General features: G+C 42.2%; 1 protein-coding gene across 1 annotated transcript in view; it reads right to left on the bottom strand.

Annotated features, from left to right (window-relative positions):
• The window catches only part of LOC126433333 (trypsin 3A1-like), a 91,971-nt gene that overhangs the window by 5,313 nt on the left and 63,995 nt on the right, over nucleotides 1-22,663 (bottom strand). The window contains exons 2-4 of the mRNA XM_050090448.1: nucleotides 22,207-22,363; nucleotides 6,050-6,188; nucleotides 3,749-3,865 (exon numbers count right to left, since the gene is read on the bottom strand). Coding sequence (XP_049946405.1) covers nucleotides 3,749-3,865; nucleotides 6,050-6,188; nucleotides 22,207-22,363 — 413 coding nt within the window. The remainder of the gene's footprint in view (nucleotides 1-3,748; nucleotides 3,866-6,049; nucleotides 6,189-22,206; nucleotides 22,364-22,663) is intronic.

The following is a 22,663-nucleotide window of genomic DNA, read 5'->3' as shown; positions in this document are numbered from 1 at the left end:
GAAGAAGTACTACAGGATGTGTTGAATGGAATGGTATAATGAGTACAGAATGTGAACTGAGATTAATCGAAGAAAGATGGAAGTAATGAGAAGTTGCAGAAATGAGAACAGCGAGAAACTTTATACGATAAATGGGAATCACGAAGCAGGCGAAGCCACGGCATTCTTCTACCTAGACATCAAAGTAACGCATGATGGACGGAGCAAATACCACAGGCAAGAGAAGTCTGTTAGTATCAAACACAAGACTTCATTTAAAGACTAAATTTCTAAGATTGTACGTTTGGAGAACAGCATTGTATGGTAATTAAATAGGGACTGTTTGAAAACAGAAACACAAGGGAGTCGACGCGTTTGAGACATTTTTCTACAGAAGAAGGTTGAAAATGAGATGCAATGGAGGGTAAGGAATGATGGCGAGGAATAGAATATATGGAAAACACTGGCAAGAAGAAGGGACAGGATGATACGACTTCCGTCAATACATCACGGTATAGCCAGCATGGTACTAGAGGGAGCCGCAGAGGGTTGAAACTCTAGGGATGGACAGTAGAGGATAACAGAGATTGAAATACATTCTGAAAAAGATTGAGGACGTAAGTTGGATGTGCTGCTCTGAGAGGAACAGTTTGTCGCAGGAGACAAATTCGTGGCAGTTCGCATCAAACAAGTCGGACGACTGATGCGAAAAAGAAAAAAAATACAGAATTTATATGTGTGCTGTTTTAGAAAAACGTATTGTGGAGGCTAGTATTGAAAGGGTTATGAATTTATTTTATGGTTGATGTTGAAGGATGAAATGGGAGGTGAGGAAAGGTAACAACTAAATAAAAACCTGGTTAGTTAAAGCCATGTAATGGTAATGTAAGTGCTTATATGTTCGTACTTAACATCCAACCATTTACACACACATGCGCATCTAGGCACACAGAAATGAACACACACACACACATACACACACACACACACACACACACACAAAAGAATATAAACATACAATATACATAACTAGCAAAAAAGTTCTAACATTTTCTTGGAGTTGTGCCAGATATCGGTTTTATTTCCTCATTTCTGCTTTTTTTCGCTGAACTTTCTTTTTTCGTATCTCCAGAGTGAATTAGACGTACTGTAAGTAAGAGAGATGACAGAAAGTCTTGAACTGTTTCCAGCTATGATTATTTAATTTTAACAAACTTCAGTAGAACAGCTGCTAGTATAGACAGCAAATATGGGTCTCAGTTTTCAAAAACGTTGATTTGTATAACTGTGAAAGTAAACATAATTGAAATTTACTTACCCCACAAATCCCGGAATAACGGTCTGCTGCGCAAATGTGCTCTGGTAGGATTCTATTAAATTTGTATTCTTTCTGACATTCCGTGTTGTTGACGACGGTTAAGTTTGTTTTCTGAAGCCATGGCGCCAGCGTTTCGTTCCCATATTCATACTGCAAAAAAAATTTAATATTTAAGGTCTGCATATAAATATGAAATGTATTAGAGGAAGTCTGATCATACGTTGACTTGTAAGTCGAAGACTGCGTTTTTTAGGTAAAAAATTGGCCTTTTTAGCTCAATACACATTGGAACAACGAAGTCAGTAGATTTCCCCAATGAAGTGAAGTTCCAGAAATACTGCAAAATACGTAGCTACAGTTGTCATAAAGTAATTACTGGACCCAAAGTAGTGGCAGCCACAAGCTCTTTAAATTTAAACAGTGGTCGACTTCCGGTTAACTGTATGGATATTATGAAAGTTCGTATTTCAAATCCCTCAACATTTCAGTTACCAAGATGTCTTTGTGACCATGTTCGTTGTCCTTATGAAATATGTGTCTTTAGAATTCAGACCACTTTTCATTTTTTTTTCGTCCAATTGATTCGGAATACTTCTATTCATTGTTTTTTTCCTTGCCAGAAAACTTCAGCTCCTTGGTGCAGGGTCATTGGCTCCCGTCCTGCTTAGTCTGCTGTTTCTTGTTTCATCCACAGGGATAAACATACATACATTTCCAGTTCATTTTCCTTTAGTGAAATTCCACTAAAGGCGCGCCTTACATTAATAAAAGATGCTTGTAGTTAACCTTCATGTGAGATGATTGTGACTCATTTATTGTCTCAGATATTTCATTACAATTTCAGTCATTCAATATCGTACTGTGCATTGTACCGATTTTCTCATCCCTGACAGCAGTTACGAAATATGCAACAAGTGGAACATCTTTAGGAAAATGACTAACACTTTTGAGTTCAGACGGACAATATATGTTCTGGAAATGAAACAACAGATTCTTCATAAGATTTCAGCAGTTTAGTAAGGTATTCCTAGAACCAACTTACTTTTGTGCTTGTTTATATACTTCTGGAAATACGCATAGAACAATCAGTCAAGAGAAACCTCTTTTATAATGCGATGTGGAAATGTGTTTTCCACAAATTTTATATTTGTCATTTCGTAGAAGAATAAGTAAATAAAAATTTTATGCTTATATCTTGCTTAAAATTATCCTTGGCAGGATACCACTTCACATGCATACCCATGCCTTATCAATAACAGAAAGAAAATATCACTGATATCAGCATTATATCTGTGCTGTTTGAACAACTCTTCATCTTGCCTTTGTATGAATAAAAATCACAAAAATAATATAAAGCTGAATAAATCAAACAATTATAGTTACGAAGGGAATATTCTTTCAGGAACTATTGTGTCTACACATCATCAGTCTCTATAGTTAAATATATGGAATACAAACACACAATAAACAGGAATAAAAAAAAAGAACTTCCAGAACTTAAATGTTTCACTGTATCTCGTGAAGTTATATGACAGAACCATGCTGTTTCAGGTCTAAGATATAGAGTGATAAATAGAGAGCTATTGATCAACCAATACCAGGTGGTGCTATGTAAAATTTACATGTTTCATCGATTCAGAGGTGTAAACAACCTTACAACTCAGTAGTCTTAGCAACCAAGCGAACAGCAATGACGACTTTTTGGGACCAGTAATACATCTTGCGGAAGAATTTCAGAGTAGTCTTCATATCGAACACTTATCTTTCAGTCTGTTAAACACAGTCTCATGTCATACATTAAAGTTGAACGATATCTCATCTTTGGTCTATCAGAAAATCGAAAAACGAAATACCACATAGAAAAGATCTTTCAAAACATTGAAGAGATCAACTTACATTGTAAAATTAGTTTAAAATTTTTGATGGAATAAAAGATTGAAGGTATTAAAAAAATAATTACTAGTTTTGCAGAGTATTTCCATTTCATTATCCAAATTTCAAAGAAAAAATGAGGTGAAAACAATGGATATAATTTGAAAGTTTTGTACCTGGGTTTTATGTTTGAAATCTATTTTTCTTTGAAATATTGGAACATATTTGAAAACTTTTTGCTGAAATGATGAAAACCTTCGAAATTACTGTTGAAAATACTTGTTAAAATGATGCAAAGTACTTAAAGAATGTTAAAAATACTTAAGTACTTGTTTCATTTCTGTGGTCATACGCTAGAATATAACCGTAAGCTCTGGGTAATTTTTCCAAAAAATTTTAAAAAAATCGTGAAATTCTGAGGAATTTACAAGGACTTTTGTTTATTCGAAAGAGTGAATTAGAACAAACATTTATACTTTACTCTAGAAGATCAGAGAGTATCATATGGCAACAAATCTTTCTTCCATTGTTACCAGTCTAGCTGGAGTCACCTTCCTGGTAAACTGTGGCTATGCTTACCGACAGGTAGCCCCATCCAGCGGCGACAGCATTCGCCCCATCCTCCACCTCCTGGCCCTGCACTGGCAGCGTCACAGTAGAGATGGTTACTCCATCCACAGGTAACGGAGAAGACACCTGTACATGTGCAAGATCAACGCTATAGTCAACTGTGTATGGAAAACAGTACAATCCACAGCATAGGACATTTACAAGTATGTTGTGGCTATATATTAATTGGAAACTTCATGTCTTTTATAATCTTTCATACAATGAAAATTACCACGTTCTCAAAGAGAGAAAAATAATTTTTTTTATCATTTTCGGATGTTCTGAGAGGGAACCCCTAACCAAATACAACAGATATTTAGACACTGTTTCACTTTCAAGAGATGCACTCAAGTGGGATAGAAGGGCTGTACTTCATAATTTATACTTTATCTTACCTGCAGTAATGGGTCTCCTGAACTGCAGCTTAATTAATAAAACGAAATGAATGTAAACATCATCCTTGATAAAACAGTAATTAAATGTCAGGCACATGTGTCCAGCAAAATTTTCCGAATTTTAGCCAAGACGTCAGAGAAATTTAGGAAGAATTGCAGCTAATCCAGTAAATTTCAGTTGCACTGAATTCAACCACAGTTCTCTAAAGTAAGTACCATGTGCTTCAAGTGTTTCATTAAACTTTACTTCGTTTGATTGCTCACGTTTTTAATGTCTTAGTTTAATCTAGGTTCTCTTTCTTCCACTCACGTAATACTGATTCTTCAGATTTTTCCTTTTCCTCCAATTTTGTAATGGCAAATTGCTCTAGCAACATTACTTCATTTTTATAATGTAAATAGATTAACAGTATTAATTTACCAATTGAAGTTGTTCTATGAGTTAGATCGAGCAGAATTTATCTCTTCAGGCATAATCCAACCTTTTTACATATAAATGTAACAGTTACTCTCGTCTAAATTTTCTACACCTTCCAAATAATTACAAAAAGAAACATCGATAAATTAATAGTATAAGCATATAAAACACAGTTTACAAGTTTCGTTCCCGCTTACTGGCTCTCTCGTAATTTTCCTTGTGCTCTAAACTTATCTGATTTCAGTTGCTCCACTAAACATATTTTAACAATCCTTGAAAATACTACATAACAGCTTTTCTACAGTTTTGTTTCTGTTAATTTTTCTGTATTTAACAAAGTGGTAGAGAGTAAAATCAAATATTCAGGGTATATTTCCCATTATATTCTATGAAAGGTAAAATATGAATTCTTTGCTTGGTGTTAGCATGCAGAACTGCAAAAATTGCGGAATTTATGGTTTTTTTTACTGCCTCTACTGAAATACTAAATTTCTTTTAATTCTAAGTAAAATTCTAAAATTTGGTGAAACTGCGTTTACAAATTGTTGTACACAATATATTTATAAATTTTTTACCTTTTTTTTATAAAAATCTAAATGTTCTGAAATTTTGTTTAATAAATTTGGTTTTCTCAGACTCCGATAATTTTGTGGTATACTAAATTTTTATGTAGAAATGTTTATGAAATTCCATGAAATTCTAGTTAACAATTGCGGAAATTTGTCTGCCACAATTTTAGACTACTAGCCAGAGAGAGAATGACTGTGGGATAACCACAGAAAAAAGGTGCTTGATGAACCTGTTTTCTCATCACTCCAATGATCTCGCACCCATCACTTTAGATGCGAATAGTCGTTCTTTTACCACTGGGGAAATTTTGAAACAAATTTGTATTGTTTCTTCTCCATCATTAGCTGCGACAGTACAAATACGAGTATGTCTGTGTGCACGCGTTCTGTAACAGCTCTGTTGATACAGAATAACTGATCGAACATGTGTCATTTAGAAAAGGAAAGGCACTAAATGTAATCAATTTTGGAAGTAGGAGGAAGACTGAATGAGTTTAACGATGATCATTACAAAAGGCCACATTGATTGTGTGCAGAAAAGAAAGAGATGTCGACCATGAAGTTAACGATTAACGCGAGCAGTTTATGGAAGCCATTGAACACTAAATGTGAATGACTTGATGGCAGTTTCAATAAACATCCTATCAGATGTATGTCCAACGAGAAATGTTATAGGAGATGTGAAAGGGGGGTCCACACTCCATTGTTTCAATAGTCAGAAGTAACTAACCATAAACTGACGAGACTTAAAATTGGCTTTTGCATTATGATCTCGAAACAGTGAGTGATCTGCGACATTTCTCCTGCAGTATGCCATATGTGAATACAATAACGGAATGTAAAGAATTGTATGAAATCCATCATATTTGGTGCATATTTGTAAACTCACCCTCAGCAATGCTATATCTGCAGATGAGCCCACTAGACCAGTATAGTTCACATGTACGATGTTCTGCTCCACTTGGTGGATGGATCCTCCACTGGTCTGTGAGTTTGTGCCAGCCAGTATGTACTGCTGAGACGGTACGCTGGAAATAATCATTAATTGTCAGGACGAGATATCTGCCAGCACACTGCCCTTACATATGCACTAATAAGACGAACTGTCCGTCACAAGTGATTGTGACGATTCGCAAGCTGCAAGCTGCAATTACTGACTTTTTTTATGGAAATACGGAGAGTTAACGTGTGACGAGTCTGATACGTTAAGTTTCGATTCCTCCCACGAGCAGCTTCACTGGCTCAAGGTGGTACACATCCTTGTCGCACTCGAGGGCGCACTTCGCGGCCTGGCATAGTTTTAAGCAGCGCACAAACGGGGACGGAGGTAGTGTTTTGACTTTGGAGAAGGAAGCGGAGCGTACGATGGTTAGTGAAGGTAGCCTGTGCTTGACGGGGTCACGTGCTGATTTCAACGCCTGAGGCGGACAGGCAGCGAGGGGCAGGCAGTCTTCTAACTGCCACTGACCGGAACAACACACGCTGCGGTGCTGAAATCATACGACCCACAACGAAAAGTTACAAATTATAGTATTTTCTGGTGAATAGCGGTACATTTAAAGGCAGTAGCAGGAAAGCAGAGATGCTGCCACCACCTAATGGTCTGATAAATATGAGTATCACACATGGTGTGCTGCAACACACTATGCGTTTCGCAGAAAATATGGAAGCACCATAATTATTTGATTTTTAAAGTTCCAGTCCGCGACAAGTTGTCGTAAATTGTAGGACAAATCAAGAGAATAATGCAAATAGTCTAGCTTCAAACAAATCTGTCAAAATTCCATAGAACAGCGGTCCAAAACAAAGTCAATTAAACAGCCAAGACACGAAAGTATGGTGAAAGAGAGGTAGAGCCTTTGGCACAGTAGGCTTGGAAGTACCTGGCAGCCGCCTGGCGGCCGGGTTTTCTCACCGATTTGACATCAGTGGCTAGGCCAATATAATCACCCTAGTACCTCTTACCGTCCACCGGCTCAGACGCTGCTAGTTTAGTCGTAGGGTGTCGACCTTGAATCGGGGCCCGGTCGATATCGTGATACGGGAAGGGAAGAGGTGTGGCGGGGAGGGGGGGGGGGGGGGGAGGGGGCAAGCCAGCCAAATGTTCGCAGGCCATCTCAACGTGTGGTATCACCGTTCCCAGCGGAGCTGGAACTGGTTTTCCGGTCTCGGGATTCATGCTCTCAATCAGTGGTGCCAGAGGTGCAAAAATGTCCGTTTCCACGAGCTTGCAGCTCCGATGGTATGTTAAGTTATACCAAGACAGCTTTGGGGGCAGTGGTGTTTGTGTCGAGACAGAAGCAGGTAGGTGTGCAGCCAGCTGGTTGGGATGAGGCTTGCAGCTCTTCCCGCATCTACATTTTAAAGGTCCGGACGAATTACACAGCTTCGCCGTTGGTGGCTGGGTGGAACGACGCCGGAATCACGAAACATTCTGAGTCAACATTGAGGCCCGTTGCCCGAAAGAATTGTTTCTAGAGTTTTTACAAAGACGAATATTTCTGCAAGACTGTTTACTGTCTCCTTTGCTGGAGCGCCTCTACATCTACATCTACATACATACTCCGCAATCCACCATATGGTGCGTGGCGGAGGGTACCTCGTACCACAACTAGCATCTTCTCTCCCTGTTCCACTACCAAACAGAACGAGGGAAAAATGACTGCCTATATGCTGCTGTACGAGCCCTAACCTCTCTTGTCTTATCTTTGTGGTCGTTCCGCGAAATATAAGTTGGTGGCAGTAAAATTGTACTGCAGTCAGCTTCAAATGCTGGTTCTCTAAAATTCCTCAGTAGCAATTCACGAAAAGAACGCCTCCTTTCCTCTAGAGACTCCCACCCGAGTTCCTGAAGCATTTTCGTAACACTCGCGTGATGATCAAACCTACCAGTAACAAATCTAGCAGCCCACCTCTGAACTGCTTCTATGTCCTCCCTCAATTCGACCTGATAGGGATCCCAAACGCTCGAGCAGTACTCAAGAATAGATCGTATTAGTGTTTTATAAGCGGTCTCCTTTACAGGTGAACCACATCTTCCCAAAATTCTACCAATGAAACGAAGACGACTATCCGCCTTCCCCACAACTGCCATTACATGCTTGTCCCATTTCATATCGCTCTGCAATGTTACGCCCAAATATTTAACCGACGTGACTGTGTCAAGCGCTACACTACTAATGGAGTATTCAAACATTACGGGATTCTTTTTCTTATTCATCTGCATTAATTTACATTTATCTATATTTAGAGTTAGCTACCATTCCCTACTCCAATCACAAACCCTGTCCAAGTCATCTTGTGTCCTCCTACAGTCACTCAACGACGACACCTTCCCGGACACCACAGCATCATCAGCAAACAGCCGCACATTGCTATCCACCATATCCAAAAGATCATGTATGTAGATAGAAAACAACAACGGACCTACCACACTTCCCTGGGGCACTCCAGATGATATCCTCACCTCCAATGAAAACTCACCATCGAGGACAACGTACTGGGTTCTATTACTTAAGAAGTCTTCGAGCCACTCACATATTTGGGAACCAATCCCATATGCTTATTCCTTAGTTAGGAGACTGCAGGGCGGCACCGAGTCAAACGCTTTCCGGAAGTCAAGGAATATGGCATCCGTCTGATACCCTTCATCCATGGTTCGCAAGATATCCTGTAAAAAGGGCGAGTTGCGTTTCGCAGGAGCGATGCTTTCTAAGGCCGTGCTGATGCATGGACAGCAACTTCTATATCTCAAGGAAATTCATTATATTCGAACTGAGAATGTGTTCGAGAATCCTGCAACAAACCGATGTTAAGGATATTGGTCTGTAATTTTGAGGATCCGTCCTTCTACCATTCTTATATACAGGCGTCACCTGCGCTTTTTTTCAGTCGCTCGGGACTTTACGTTGGGCAAGAGATTCGCGATAAATGCAAGCTAAGTAAGGAGCCAATGCAGTAGAGTACTGTCTGTAAAACCGAAGTGGAATCCCATCGGGACCTGGCGATTTATTTATTTTCAACCCTCCATGGGTGCTACGATTTCGCCAAGCTTGGAATTCTTGCAGGGGTACTGGTCGCACTGACGTGCAAGTCTTGCAGGAATAGCTGTCCTCCCGATGTCCTGCAAGATGGTGGGTGCCAGGCATGCCACCTTGTTATCGCCTTCATGCGTGTCATCACGCAGTGGACACCGTGCATGAGATTTGTGACATGCTCATGATGTGGCAGCGAAAAGATCATTCGGCAGTTATCGCTTTTTGATGTCAGCATCACTGCTCCATGTACCATGAGGATCCCCATTTTTAGGGAAAAAATTTCTTGGAGTTGCCGAAGGAAGTTGGGTGGTTGGCACTAGGAAAAAATGGTTGGTTCAAATGGCTCTGAGCTCTATGGGACTTAACATCTGATGTCATCAGTCCCCTAGAACTTAGAACTACTTAATCCTAACTAATCTAAGCACATAACACACATCCATGCCCGAGCAGGATTCGAACCTGATACCGTAGCGGTCGCGCGGTTTCTGACTGAAGCGCCTAGAACCGCTCGGCCACTCCGGCCAGCCACAAGGAAAAATATTCTACATCTACATCTACACTGATACTCCGCAAGCCACCCAACGGTGTGTGGCGGAGGGCACTTTACGTGCCACTGTCATTACCTGCCTTTCCTGTTCCAGTCGCGTATGGTTCGCGGGAAGAACGACTGTCTGAAAGCCTCCGTGTGCGCTCTAATCTCTCTAATTTTATATTCGTGATCTCCTCGGGAGGTATAAGTAGGGGGAAGCAATATATTCGATACCTCATCCAGAAACGCACCCTCTCGAAACCTGGCGAGCGAGCTTCACCGCGATGCAGAGCGCCTCTCTTGCAGAGTCTGCCACTTGAGTTTATTAAACATCTCCGTAACGCTATCACGGTTACCAAATAACCCTGTGACGAAACTCGCCGCTCTTCTTTGGATCTTCTCTGTCTCCTCCGTCAGACCGATCTGGTACGGATCCCACACTGATGAGCAATACTCAAGTATAGGTCGAACGAGTGTTTTGTAAGCCACCTCCTTTGTTGATGGACTACATTTTCTAAGCACTCTCCCAATGAATCTCAACCTGGTACCCGCCTTACCAACAATTAATTTTATATGATCATTCCACTTCAAATCGTTCCGCACGCATACTCCCAGATATTTTACAGAAGTAACTGCTACCAGTGTTTGTTCCGCTATCATATAATCATACAATAAAGGATCCTTCTTTCTATGTATTCGCAATACATTACATTTGTCTATGTTAAGGGTCAGTTGCCACTCCCTGCACCAAGTGCCTATCCGCTGCAGATCTTCCTGCATTTCGCTACAATTTTCTAATGCTGCAACTTCTCTGTATACTACAGCATCATCCGCGAAAAGCCGCATGGAACTTCCGACACTATCTACTAAGTCATTTATACACTCCTGGAAATGGAAAAAAGAACACATTGACACCGGTGTGTCAGACCCACCATACTTGCTCCGGACACTGCGAGAGGGCTGTACAAGCAATGATCACACGCATGGCACAGCGGACACACCAGGAACCGCGGTGTTGGCCGTCGAATGGCGCTAGCTGCGCAGCATTTGTGCACCGCCGCCGTCAGTGTCAGCCAGTTTGCCGTGGCATACGGAGCTCCATCGCAGTCTTTAACACTGGTAGCATGCCGCGACAGCGTGGACGTGAACCGTATGTGCAGTTGACGGACTTTGAGCGAGGTCGTATAGTGGGCATGCGGGAGGCCGGGTGGACGTACCGCCGAATTGCTCAACACGTGGGGCGTGAGGTCTCCACAGTACATCGATGTTGTCGCCAGTGGTCGGCGGAAGGTGCACGTGCCCGTCGACCTGGGACCGGACCGCAGCGACGCACGGATGCACGCCAAGACCGTAGGATCCTACGCAGTGCCGTAGGGGACCGCACCGCCACTTCCCAGCAAATTAGGGACACTGTTGCTCCTGGGGTATCGGCGAGGACCATTCGCAACCGTCTCCATGAAGCTGGGCTACGGTCCCGAACACCGTTAGGCCGTCTTCCGCTCACGCCCCAACATCGTGCAGCCCGCCTCCAGTGGTGTTGCGACAGGCGTGAATGGAGGGACGAATGGAGACGTGTCGTCTTCAGCGATGAGAGTCGCTTCTGCCTTGGTGCCAATGATGGTCGTATGCGTGTTTGGCGCCGTGCAGGTGAGCGCCACAATCAGGACTGCATACGACCGAGGCACACAGGGCCAACACCCGGCATCATGCTGTGGGGAGCGATCTCCTACACTGGCCGTACACCACTGGTGATCGTCGAGGGGTCACTGAATAGTGCACGGTACATCCAAACCGTCATCGAACCCATCGTTCTACCATTCCTAGACCGGCAAGGGAACTTGCTGTTCCCACAGGACAATGCACGTCCGCATGTATCCCGTGCCACCCAACGTGCTCTAGAAGGTGTAAGTCAACTACCCTGGCCAGCAAGATCTCCGGATCTGTCCCCCCATTGAGCATGTTTGGGACTGGATGAAGTGTCGTCTCACGCGGTCTGCACGTCCAGCACGAACGCTGGTCCAACTGAGGCGCCAGGTGGAAATGGCATGGCAAGCCGTTCCACAGGACTACATCCAGCATCTCTACGATCGTCTCCATGGGAGAATAGCAGCCTGCATTGCTGCGAAAGGTGGATATACACTGTACTAGTGCCGACATTGTCCATGCTCTGTTGCCTGTGTCTATGTGCCTGTGGTTCTGTCAGTGTGATCATGTGATGTATCTGACCCCAGGAATGTGTCAATAAAGTTTCCCCTTCTTGGGACAATGAATTCACGGTGTTCTTATTTCAATTTCCAGGAGTGTATATATTGTGAGAAGCAATGGTCCCGTAACACTCCCCTGTGGCACGCCAGAGGTTACTTTAACGTCTGTAGACGTCTCTCCATTGATAACAACATGCTGTGTTCTGTTTGCTAAAAACTCTTCAATCCAGCCACACAGCTGGTCTGATATTCCGTAGGCTCTTACTTTGTTTATCAGGCGACAGTGCGGAACTGTATCGAACGCCTTCCGGAAGTCAAGAAAAATAGCATCTACCTGGGAGCCTGTATCTAATATTTTCTGGGTCTCATGAACAAGAGTGGTTGGCACTAGAATGTTAATTATGTCTCATAATGTGAGGATAAGGTCTTCAGCTGTATCCTTCATAACAGATGCAGTGTTAGGAAATTCTTCTAAGTGGTTTCGGGAAGAGTCTTTTTTTTTCTAAGCAAAGTGTTTCTCGAGAGCCGGGTGTGAGATCTGATCCCATAGGTGTTCTCGATAGGGCAACGGAGTTAGTATATTGAGCTGTTGCCCGGTGTTGTAACAGCTGATGAAGTTAGTTTAATGTTGTTGGCATTGTGTAATTGTTCCGGAAGGCGTTTCTTTGGGCAGAACAAGAAAATTAACAATTAGTTTTAAGACGACATTTTGTGCTGTGAAGCAAACTGTGATGATTAGTGCTTTTTTTCGATCTGTCAATAACTGATGACCTAAAGAACAATTTAGACGGGTATGCGTTGGGCTCTTCATGCTCATCATCGTTTTTGTGATAGAGGTGGCGACGATACATGATGAGACGCACAGGTAGGCAGATTAGGTTTCTGATGAGTCAGAGGTCACCAGGCGAGTTACTTAGTTCAGATAATGTTTTAAATAGTGAAAAGGTAGCTGACATTGCCGTGAGCATTCATATTTTGCAGTGTTCTTGCTTAGATAATTTAGATGTCTGGTGTTCTGTACGACAATTGGCATCAATAATAATAATTATTTTGCCAAGAAATTACTGAAGGTCTTTTAAGTTCGTAGGCAACTGGACTTTTTCTATGGCTTCCGCACGTTGCTGCGTCGGCTGAAGTCCTTTACAACTCAAAATATGTTCTAAGTACTCCACTTACTCTTGAACGAATTTGCGCTTTTGTAGGCTGCAACTTAGTTCATTGTCTTGTAGTGTGTGGAACAGCAGACGTCTTTCTTAGTAACACTTACTCACATATATCATCCAAATAAGTGCCTGTCTTCTGAACGTTCTGAATGAGCTTCTCCAAAAAATGTCGGAAAACTGCTGGAGCACTAGCAATTCTGAGAGAGGCAGCCCATTGTATCTGTACAATCAAAATGAAGTGTTGGTGGCCATGAATGGGCGTTTAAAGGCAATTGTAAATAAGTTCGTGATAAACCAATATTAGACAACGCTGATAGTCTGCATTTATAGTTGATTTTAAGTGACCACAAACAGGTAGGGAGCCATTTGGTTTTTGTACCACTACCAGTTGTTTTCTTAGTTGTCTGGATGTCACAGGTGTGGGAATGTGTTGCTGCACCAGAAGGTCTAATTCGAACTCCAGGCCATCTCTTAACGTTGCTGTCACTAATCTAGTTCTGAAGTACCGAGGTGCTGCAGATGCTTTAACTTAATGTGAGCTTCATAATTATAAGCGCACGTTAAGACTGGTGAAAATAAATAGGAAAATTTGTTGCACAGTGAACCAATATCACTGAATGGTAAAGCTGCTAATACGATGTTAACATTGTCTATTATTTTAAAACTGAAAGATGAAAACGCGTTCATCGCAAAAATGTTTTGTGCATGACTTGAATGTACAGCCAAGAAAGTAACTGTACAACTGATGTTTTTGTACAATGTCGTTATTGTGCATTTATCCTACAAAGCTGTGTGGAGCTTGCTGTAAGATTGCAACCTTTGCGATGCCTGCTGAAGAAACAGAGAACCGATCTGAGGGTAGTTTTCCTCAGTCTGTGAAAGGGTTCTGCTATTTTTATAACCTATTTGGGCTTCTGCTGCGTTGTCAATGCTGTGCGGCTTTTGCGAACTGCTGATACTTGTCCTTCTGCACAGCACTACGTATAGAACGTTTCCCTACTGCGGGAATGACTGCGCTTATGTTTAACAAAACAAATTGGGCAACGTCCTGCTATTCTTATAACGATTCTGGGCAGGATGAAGTACTCGACGCTGCTGATTTATTGTTTGGGCTTTGTGCCTAAATCGATGCTAAGGATTGATGAACTTCGTCCGCCTCAGTAGCTGCGCGGTCAGCGCCGCACATTGCTCACCGAAGTAGCCTGGGTTCGATTTCTGGGCGAATAATAGATTTTCTCTGTTCGGGGACTGAGTGTTGTGTTGTTACGTTCGTATCGTCATAACTGACGTTCCACTGTTGAGACGGGTGTATGCGAACGTCCCGAAAGTCAGAAGATAAAAAAAGAGAATTTGAAGAATCTGTAAGTGGGGGATGTTGATAGCAGACACCGGGCAATATATGATGGCTGGTAAGACGAGTTTAATTGTGAAGGGATGTTTGTAAATCAAGGGAATTGTTGGAGAGTTTCCTTAGGAGGTGGGGATGAACGTCATCGATATTTTAGCCACCGACTGTATTTTGCACCGGAGGGCGTGGGTAGGGGGCATGATGGTAGTGACATATGATGAGCCTAAGATGGAAGTGGGTAGTATGGGAAAGACGGAATCGTTAGATCAGCAGTTAGCTCTTTTAAATGAATTTACGAACCGTAAGATCAAGGTCAGTGTGTGCGGAGTTTCCGGATGTATTAACGGAGATACTGGGGATTCCACGACTGCTAGAGTACTGGACCGAATTAGTGGATAATGTTCCAGCCAACAAACCATCCCAGAGATAAGCACATCCGAGGATGAAGGCATTAAAGCAACACTTGCAAAGGGAGTAGAAAGTGTAATTCGACCATATAAATCCTCACAAGCTGGTCCTTGGTTCTTGGATCCTATATGAAAGTGCGAGCACAGTCCTTTATTGGATTACCTGGATTACCGTGAATCGAACAAAAAAGGTGATATTGATATCAGTACCGTTACTGGATTTGTAACCATGTTTCATATGGTATAAGAGAGTGCAGTATTTACCGTATTAGCCCTTAACCAGACGTACAAATAAGTATCTTTGGAGGTGTCTTGAAAACCGGTTACTGCATTCATAAAGGACTGGAACTTATTTGAGTTCAATCGTGTACGGCTCGGATTGGTGACATAGGCGGTAGTTCCTTCCCAGTTCATGGATGCCGTGCTTTTTAATGTAAGATTTAAATATGTTTACCATTGTCTTGGTGATCGGGTGGTCTATAGTAGATTGATCCCGGAACAAATACAGCACTTGCGGCAGGTGTTCGAGCGGTTAAGGAAGACAGGACCGTCAGTAAATCCTCAGAACGTAGATTTTGTATGTTCTGTGAATTTCCTACGACATATGGTTTTAGGGGAATGAATCTGTAGTGTAATTTTTCCGTAAGGTGAGGTTCAACAAGCGTACAGCAGTTACTAAAACGCATTTTAACCATCAGCTGTTTATTTCTATCATTAGTCATCTGTTAATTTTGGTTATTAACCATCATTCAAGATGTAGTGTACAACAGATTATTGTTAGTTAAAATCCCATATTTTTCTGAAGCTGAACAACACAGTAATTATCCACAGAAATTGCACAAAAACAAAGTTTTTTCAGGTCTTTGTGCAATTTCACTGGATAATATGGACATTGTCCTGCTTCAAAGGAATAATGGATCCTTTAAACTAATCTGTTGTACCCTTCATCCTGGATGATAGTTAATGACCGAAATCGGTAGATGACTAACGGGAAAAATAACGAGCTGAAGGATAAAATGCATTTAATAAAATAATTTGTGTTGACCCGGAGAAAGTGCACGCCATAAATCAATTGCTGTTAACTGCAGAATATGAGGTAAGTTGCCAGGTTTTCCAGGTTTGTCAGGATATCAATTTTCTTTCAGAAATTTATTGTGGCTTTGCACAAAATGAAGCTCTCCTTAATGAACTACTTAGAATGGGATGTGAATTTCTGTGGAGACCTACGCACGAAGATAAGTTTATGGCCTTAAACAAGCGATAATATCCGCATCAGCACTGCAGAAATTTTACAGGGAAATCGTTACAGATCCGCCATACGTCCTGATCCCTCTCCATGTGATTTCCATACTTTTGGAGCCATGAAGAAAGACATTCGTTGCCGACGAGATAAATGTGTTAACAGTTGTGGCAAATTCTTTGGAAATAATATACAATTTAACTAATCTTTTCCCATGTGTCTCTTTGATATTTTATTGACACCCCCCCCCCCCCTTAATTTTGTTGTTAGTTTCAGTGATATAGATGGATATGTCCACAAAATGTACTGCGAGTAGGGTTAGTAGCGGAGTGCCGCTATCATTTTGTGAGCAAATCTGTCAGTATGTGTGAAGGAGTATTCCAGCAATCGCTTGTAGTTGGTGAATGCATTGTGGTGTCATTTCAGTTATAGCTACCGAGCTGTTGAATTTTTGCGAGACAGGCCAGGTGCACTCGGCGAAACCCTCCAACGCAGCATAATGCACAGCACAGGCATGGGGAATTCTGCAGCAATGGGTTTCAGTCGTGTTGCCAAGAACATGACTAGGGGTGGCTTCAAAAATGGTTCAAATGGCTCTGAGCAGTATGGGACTTAACTTCTAAGGTCATCAGTCGCCTTGAACTTAGAGCTAATTAAACCTAACTAACCTAAGGTCATCACACACATCCATGCCCGAGGCAAGATTCGAACCTGCGACCGTAGAGGTCGCGCGGTTCCAGACTGTAGCGCCTCTAACCGCTTGGTCTCCCCGGCCGGCGACGGGGGGAGGCGCCATGATATAAGATATGCTTTGCTATCTTATGTACAGGGTGAAAAGTATTTTAACCGACAAACTCTGAGAGGTTGTAGGGGACATCAAAACAAATATTTTTCCCTAATGTCATTTTTTCCTATGAGGATTATTTAAACCGGTGGAGGCCGCATTGCGATCTTCTGTTGTTAGAGGGCGTATTATGCTCTTCATTTGTAGGCACCTGCTGTCCACCAGTGTAGTAGTGCATTGTCTCTGTTTACTAATGTAGTGATACACCTGGAGTGAGTACACTGATATGGTTGGTGCGTAATACGTAGCGAATCACAACGTACGAGCTGCACAGTGGGTTTATCAACAACAATATCCTACTCGCCGTATCCCGCATCATACGACCTTAGCTGCTGTGTACCAACGTCTGCGTGAGACTGGGTCATTTAGCAGATTACCTGGACAGGAACGCCGTCGCACGGCAAGAAGGCTGCAATTTGAGGAGCTGTCTTCCAGCACATGGAGCGGGATCCTTCAATTAGCACTCGTGCAATTGGACGTAGCATAGGGATGAATCAGACGAATGTAAGAACAGTCCTTCGAGAGCAATTGTTACGCCCATTTCGCTTACAGCGTGTCCACAACCTGGAACCAGTTCATTATCCACCCAGAGCACAGTTTTCCCAGTGGTACCTGGAACAGTGTGAAATGCATCTACATTTCCATCCTCTGTGTTGTTTACCGATGAAGCAACGTTCGGGTGTGATGGAGTCTTCAACATGCACAACTCGCATGTTTGGAGTGAGGATAAGCCACATGCCACAGTTACTAGCGCCCATCAAGTGCGGTTCTTCGTTAATGTGTGCGTCGGTGTTGATGGGAACTGTTTAATTGGGCCGTATCTGCTACCTAGGCTACTAAATGGCAGACAGTATTACAATTTTCTCGCCAGAGCATTGGTAGAATTGCTGGAAGATGTTCCGCTCCCTACAAGACAACATGGCAGGGTGCCGGCACATTTCAGTCGTCGTGTGCGTCGATTCCTGGGCCGACGGTTCCCAGAAACGTGGATTGGCAGAGGTAGTCCTGAACCATGGCCTGCTCGATCTGGACTTTTTTGTGTGAGGAGAGATGCGCAACCTTGTTTACGCAACTCCTGTTGCATCAGAAGAGGATCATGGTGCCCGGATAGTAGCAGCAGTAGGAACAATTCAGGATACTCCTGGGGTTTTTGCCCGTGTCAGACAGAACATGTTCCGATGGTGTAACCTTTGTTTACGTGTCAATGGAGGCATTTTTGAAAATCTACTGTAACTGAAATTGGGTTGTGTTGATGTGTGGTCTCTTGGTCATAAAAAAATGGAAAAGTGTTTGTTGCTTTAATTAATTTGCCGCCAGATAAATTTTCCTCTGCCGGTTTAAATACTCCTCATAGGAAAAAATGATATTAGGAAAAAATATTTCTTTTGATGACCCGTACAACCTTCCAGAATTTGTCGGTTTAAATACTTTTCACCCTGTAAATAGCTGTCATTTTCGTAGCAGCTTAAGCGGAAGTCCAGCGATCTACCCTTACGTGGGTGCTGTGCCACACGAGGCGACCACACAGAGCTGCCGGCTTTCTGCATTGTCTGCCCCCCCCCCCCTCCCCCCAAGACTTAGTGCCACAGTGCAGCGGGCCTCCCTGGCTCACTCCAGCAGCAGCCGTACTCCTTCTCAGGAGGTAATGGGTCGCATCCCACGCACAGCAGGCGACTTCCATCACCGGAGTCGACGCACCTCCGCACTGCACACCAGCGACCCCTGGGACACATCCACCATAGATCTGACTTCTACAGCGATACTGTCGACCATCTATGTGCGCCGTTGATGCCAGATATTTGTGGCTCAACTCACACAACAGGATCACTTGACACCTGCTGGGTACAGACACCAGCAAAACTGGGCGTGCGCGTTTCAACAAGCTGGGCGTGAGCTAGCTGACACCTCGCCGGCCTTCTGGCTATGTTCTCATGCAGTGGTGGCGTGGTCGCTACCCTGCACCGACGCAGCGCTAATGTACGAGTACAGAGTGAAGTAATAATTTTGACAGCTACATTTTTTCTGGGTCTCCACTGCCATGCCGCCGCGCCTCAAACCTCCGCCACGCCCCATCCTGAAATTGTAGCCACCCACTGTTCCCACGGTGGCTACAGTACTAGAGAAGTAATAAATTAAAACGTCAAATTTTTAAATTCTCTCAATAATTATATGAAAAACTAAAAATAAAAGGTTTGGTGTTTCGGAAGCTGTTAGACTTCCAACATAAAATAACATCCGGCTGACTGGGACAATGTTTTAATCTTTTAGTAATAGAGATTTAAGATTCAGAGGAAGCAGTCAAACCCCGCAGCAGAGCAAGGAAAATGCCAAATCCATCCCAATTGCTATGGACACTCCTACAAAGTAGTTACAAAGAGATTACTATTTCTGAATCTTCTACGTAAATTTGACTCACACGAATAATGGAAATCCATTTTCATGGAAATTCTAAAAATTATTTTCCGCTATAGCGGATATACTCTCCAAAAATATCACCATCTTTGTGTTGAGACGCTGAAATATAAGGCAGAGATGAAAGTTGTGGTGAAAGTTATGGCCTTACCTGGTGACTGGGGTTCACAGATCCAACTTGCGGACATCAAAAACACAATGTGGTGCCTTTAATGGCTGCAGTCGATCCGAGGTCTAGTACTCCGATATTCACTTGCGCTGACAATTTTTTGCAACTATGTGCACTGTAAGTGTTGATAAATCAAGATACGTTCTTGTAGCACAACCCTCAAAAGGCGCTAACAGTTACAATTTCCATTACCTATGCTTTTCCATTGTTTACAACCTACATCATTTTCATCGGTATATTGTACGTACTGCAGGTCTGTATGACTTTCCATAACACAATTTCACTCCGAAGAGACGCTTGGCATCAAGCATAAATGTAGTTGAACACACCCTCTCCCCACAAATTTAAGAGATGTGACGTTACAGAAGTAATTGCAAACATGTAATTAATGATAGAATTAAGCTCTTTAAAGGACAGCGCTATTTTATTTTATATTATTATTAACTTAAAAGAGTTCTGCTATTTCATATTAAATTCATTTCAATGTATATTACTAATGTGGCAATCTGACTTTAATCTAGTATTATTATAACAAACATGTTTCCCATATTATGAAAATAAATGAAATATATACGATATTTAACTCTCGCAATACCATGGAGGGCTACCTTATGCCTATCTTTGGAAAGTACTACAGTCTCTTACTTTATGTTTTAACATTTTGAAAAAAATATTTATCTTCATAAAGACATTCTCCTATAAGGTTCCACATATGTTTCAAATTTTTCAGTTACACATAACCTAAAAACTTAAGTCTCAATAGCTGATGTCATATTCACCAATGGATATCTTATCAAATATTTCCAGATTCAAGGATTTACTTATCCACCGATATTTCTTTAAAAGGAATGTCGAGAGTAAAAATCAGCAAATATGAAAGAAATTACCATTTCTTTAATGTCTTGCGTTTGTCATGAAGTCATTAACACACGATATTGAAGGTGCACTGTTATTGCTATCAGGGTGCTAAAAGCTATTTTTCAGGTTCTGGACGCTACTTACACATCATTAGTTCTTTAAAAAGTATGTTGTGAATATGTTTCAACAACAATTAACGAATTTCTTTTTTTTCTTATTGGTATAAAGTACCCTTCCCGCCTGGTAATGTGTGTAATGGAAAACGCCTTACTATTGCTAGTGTTAAGAAATACTGATAATCGAAGTGCTAAATGTCTCAGCTTAAAGGAGTTTTCGAGCTAATTCGAAAAGTCATCTCACAGTTTGCGAGTCTGTAATTTTTCTGAAGTTATGGATCATTTCATATTAGGATTTATAGTTTAGTAATATTAAGTCAATTGATGCGTTTGAATTACAGTTTTATGTTTAAAAAATGGTATCATGTCTTCTAGCGTGTGCTGAATAGAGGTTAATTTTCAAAACCGTAGTTTAATTGACTTTTAATACGTCAGAATGGCATCCTATGTCATGTCATGTTGTTATTGTGATCGTCAGTCCAGAGACTGGTTGCAAAAAAATGGCTCTGAGCACTATGGGACTCAACTGCTGTGGTCATAAGTCCCCTAGAACTTAGAACTACTTAAACCTAATTAACCTAAGGGCATCACACACATCCATGCCCGAGGCAGGATTCGAACCTGCGACCGTAGTGGTCGTGCGGTTCCAGACTGTAGCGCCTATAACCGCTCGGCCACTTCGGCCGGCGACTGGTTGCATTCAAGTCTCCATGCTACTCTATACTGTGCATCTCCAAGTAACTACTGCAGCCTAGATCCTTCTGAATCTTCTTAGTCTATTCATCTCTTGGGCTCCCTCTACGATTTTTCCCCTCCACGCTTCCCTCCAGTACTAAATTGGTAATCCCTTGATGCTCCAGAACGTGTCCTACCAACCAATCCCTTCTGTGCACAAATTACCCTTCTCCCTAATTCCGATCAGTACCTCCTCATTAGTCACATGATCCACCCATCTAACCGCCAGCATTCTTCTGCAGCAGCATATTTTGAAAGCTTCTATTCTCTTCTTGTCCCAACTATTTATCGTCCATGTTTCATTTCCATACATGGCTGGACTCAATACAAATACTTTCAGAAAGGACTCCGTGACATTTATGTCTACATTCAACGTTAACAAATTTCTCTTCTTCAGAAACGCTTTCCTACATTTTACATCCTCTCTACTTCGACAATCATCAATTTCTTTGCTCCCCAAATAGCAACACTCATGAACTACTCTAAGTGCCTCATTCCCTAATCTAATTCCCTCGGCATCACCTGATTTAATTCGTCTACAATCCGTCTTGTACAACTTTGGAACTAGCCGAACGAGTTGGTCGCTCAACCAAGCTGGTTATGGTCTTTAGTTGTCGATTCTGAAAGCATGGCAGTAAAACAGAGGGTATCGTATTATATGGGTTTCAATATTCGAAATATGGTTTTATTACAGGAAATCTAAAATACAATTTCGGAAGAATTGTATCGTATTAATGGAGCCATCAGGCAGTCAGTTGCCTTTGTCATAAATACGTCTTATGTATGAAAATAAATGAAATGCACTTCAATTTTTTTTTTTTTTTTTAGGTTAGAGAGTTTGTTGTTAGGTGTTGTGGCTGACCCTATCGATAATGAGCAATGTCATGAAATTATATTTCAAATTATAAGAAATGTATTTTTCCGTCTGTACAGTCTTGTAAGAGCTGCTGGGCAGACAATTCGCAGACGCGGTGGCTGCTTTACCTGGTGGTGACGCAGTGCGCGGCGGTGACCAGCCAGTTCTCGGAGAGCACGTTGGCGCCGCAGTAGTGGCTGCCGTTCACGTGCAGAGACGCCAGCGCCGGGAACTCGTGGTCCACCGCTGGTTTGCCGTTCACGATGCGGCCCCCGTGCCCAGACACTGCATCGCGACAAACAACTTTTGGGTGTCTATCACTACACACGTGGTGAACAGTACCTACTACTTATTTACTAAATGCTCATTTGCTACAAGGGCTTCAGATCTAAAATACAGCGAGCGCGTATACTTTTACGTGACGCCATACAAACAAGTGAAGTGAGACGATAGTGTTTAGGAACCACAGCACCGGATGAAATACGGCAATGATTTCGTGGCGAAATTTCGTTCCGCCCTGGAAGATTCCATCGTCATTGGGGGAGAAAATGATACACTCAAGAAGCAGTTAGATAGCAGGATGGA

The sequence above is a fragment of the Schistocerca serialis genome, chromosome 1, assembly GCF_023864345.2.
Source record: "Schistocerca serialis cubense isolate TAMUIC-IGC-003099 chromosome 1, iqSchSeri2.2, whole genome shotgun sequence".
Lineage (NCBI taxonomy): Eukaryota > Metazoa > Arthropoda > Insecta > Orthoptera > Acrididae > Schistocerca > Schistocerca serialis.
Note: the sequence above shows the minus strand (reverse complement) of the source record. Positions and strands in the feature narration are given on the sequence as shown.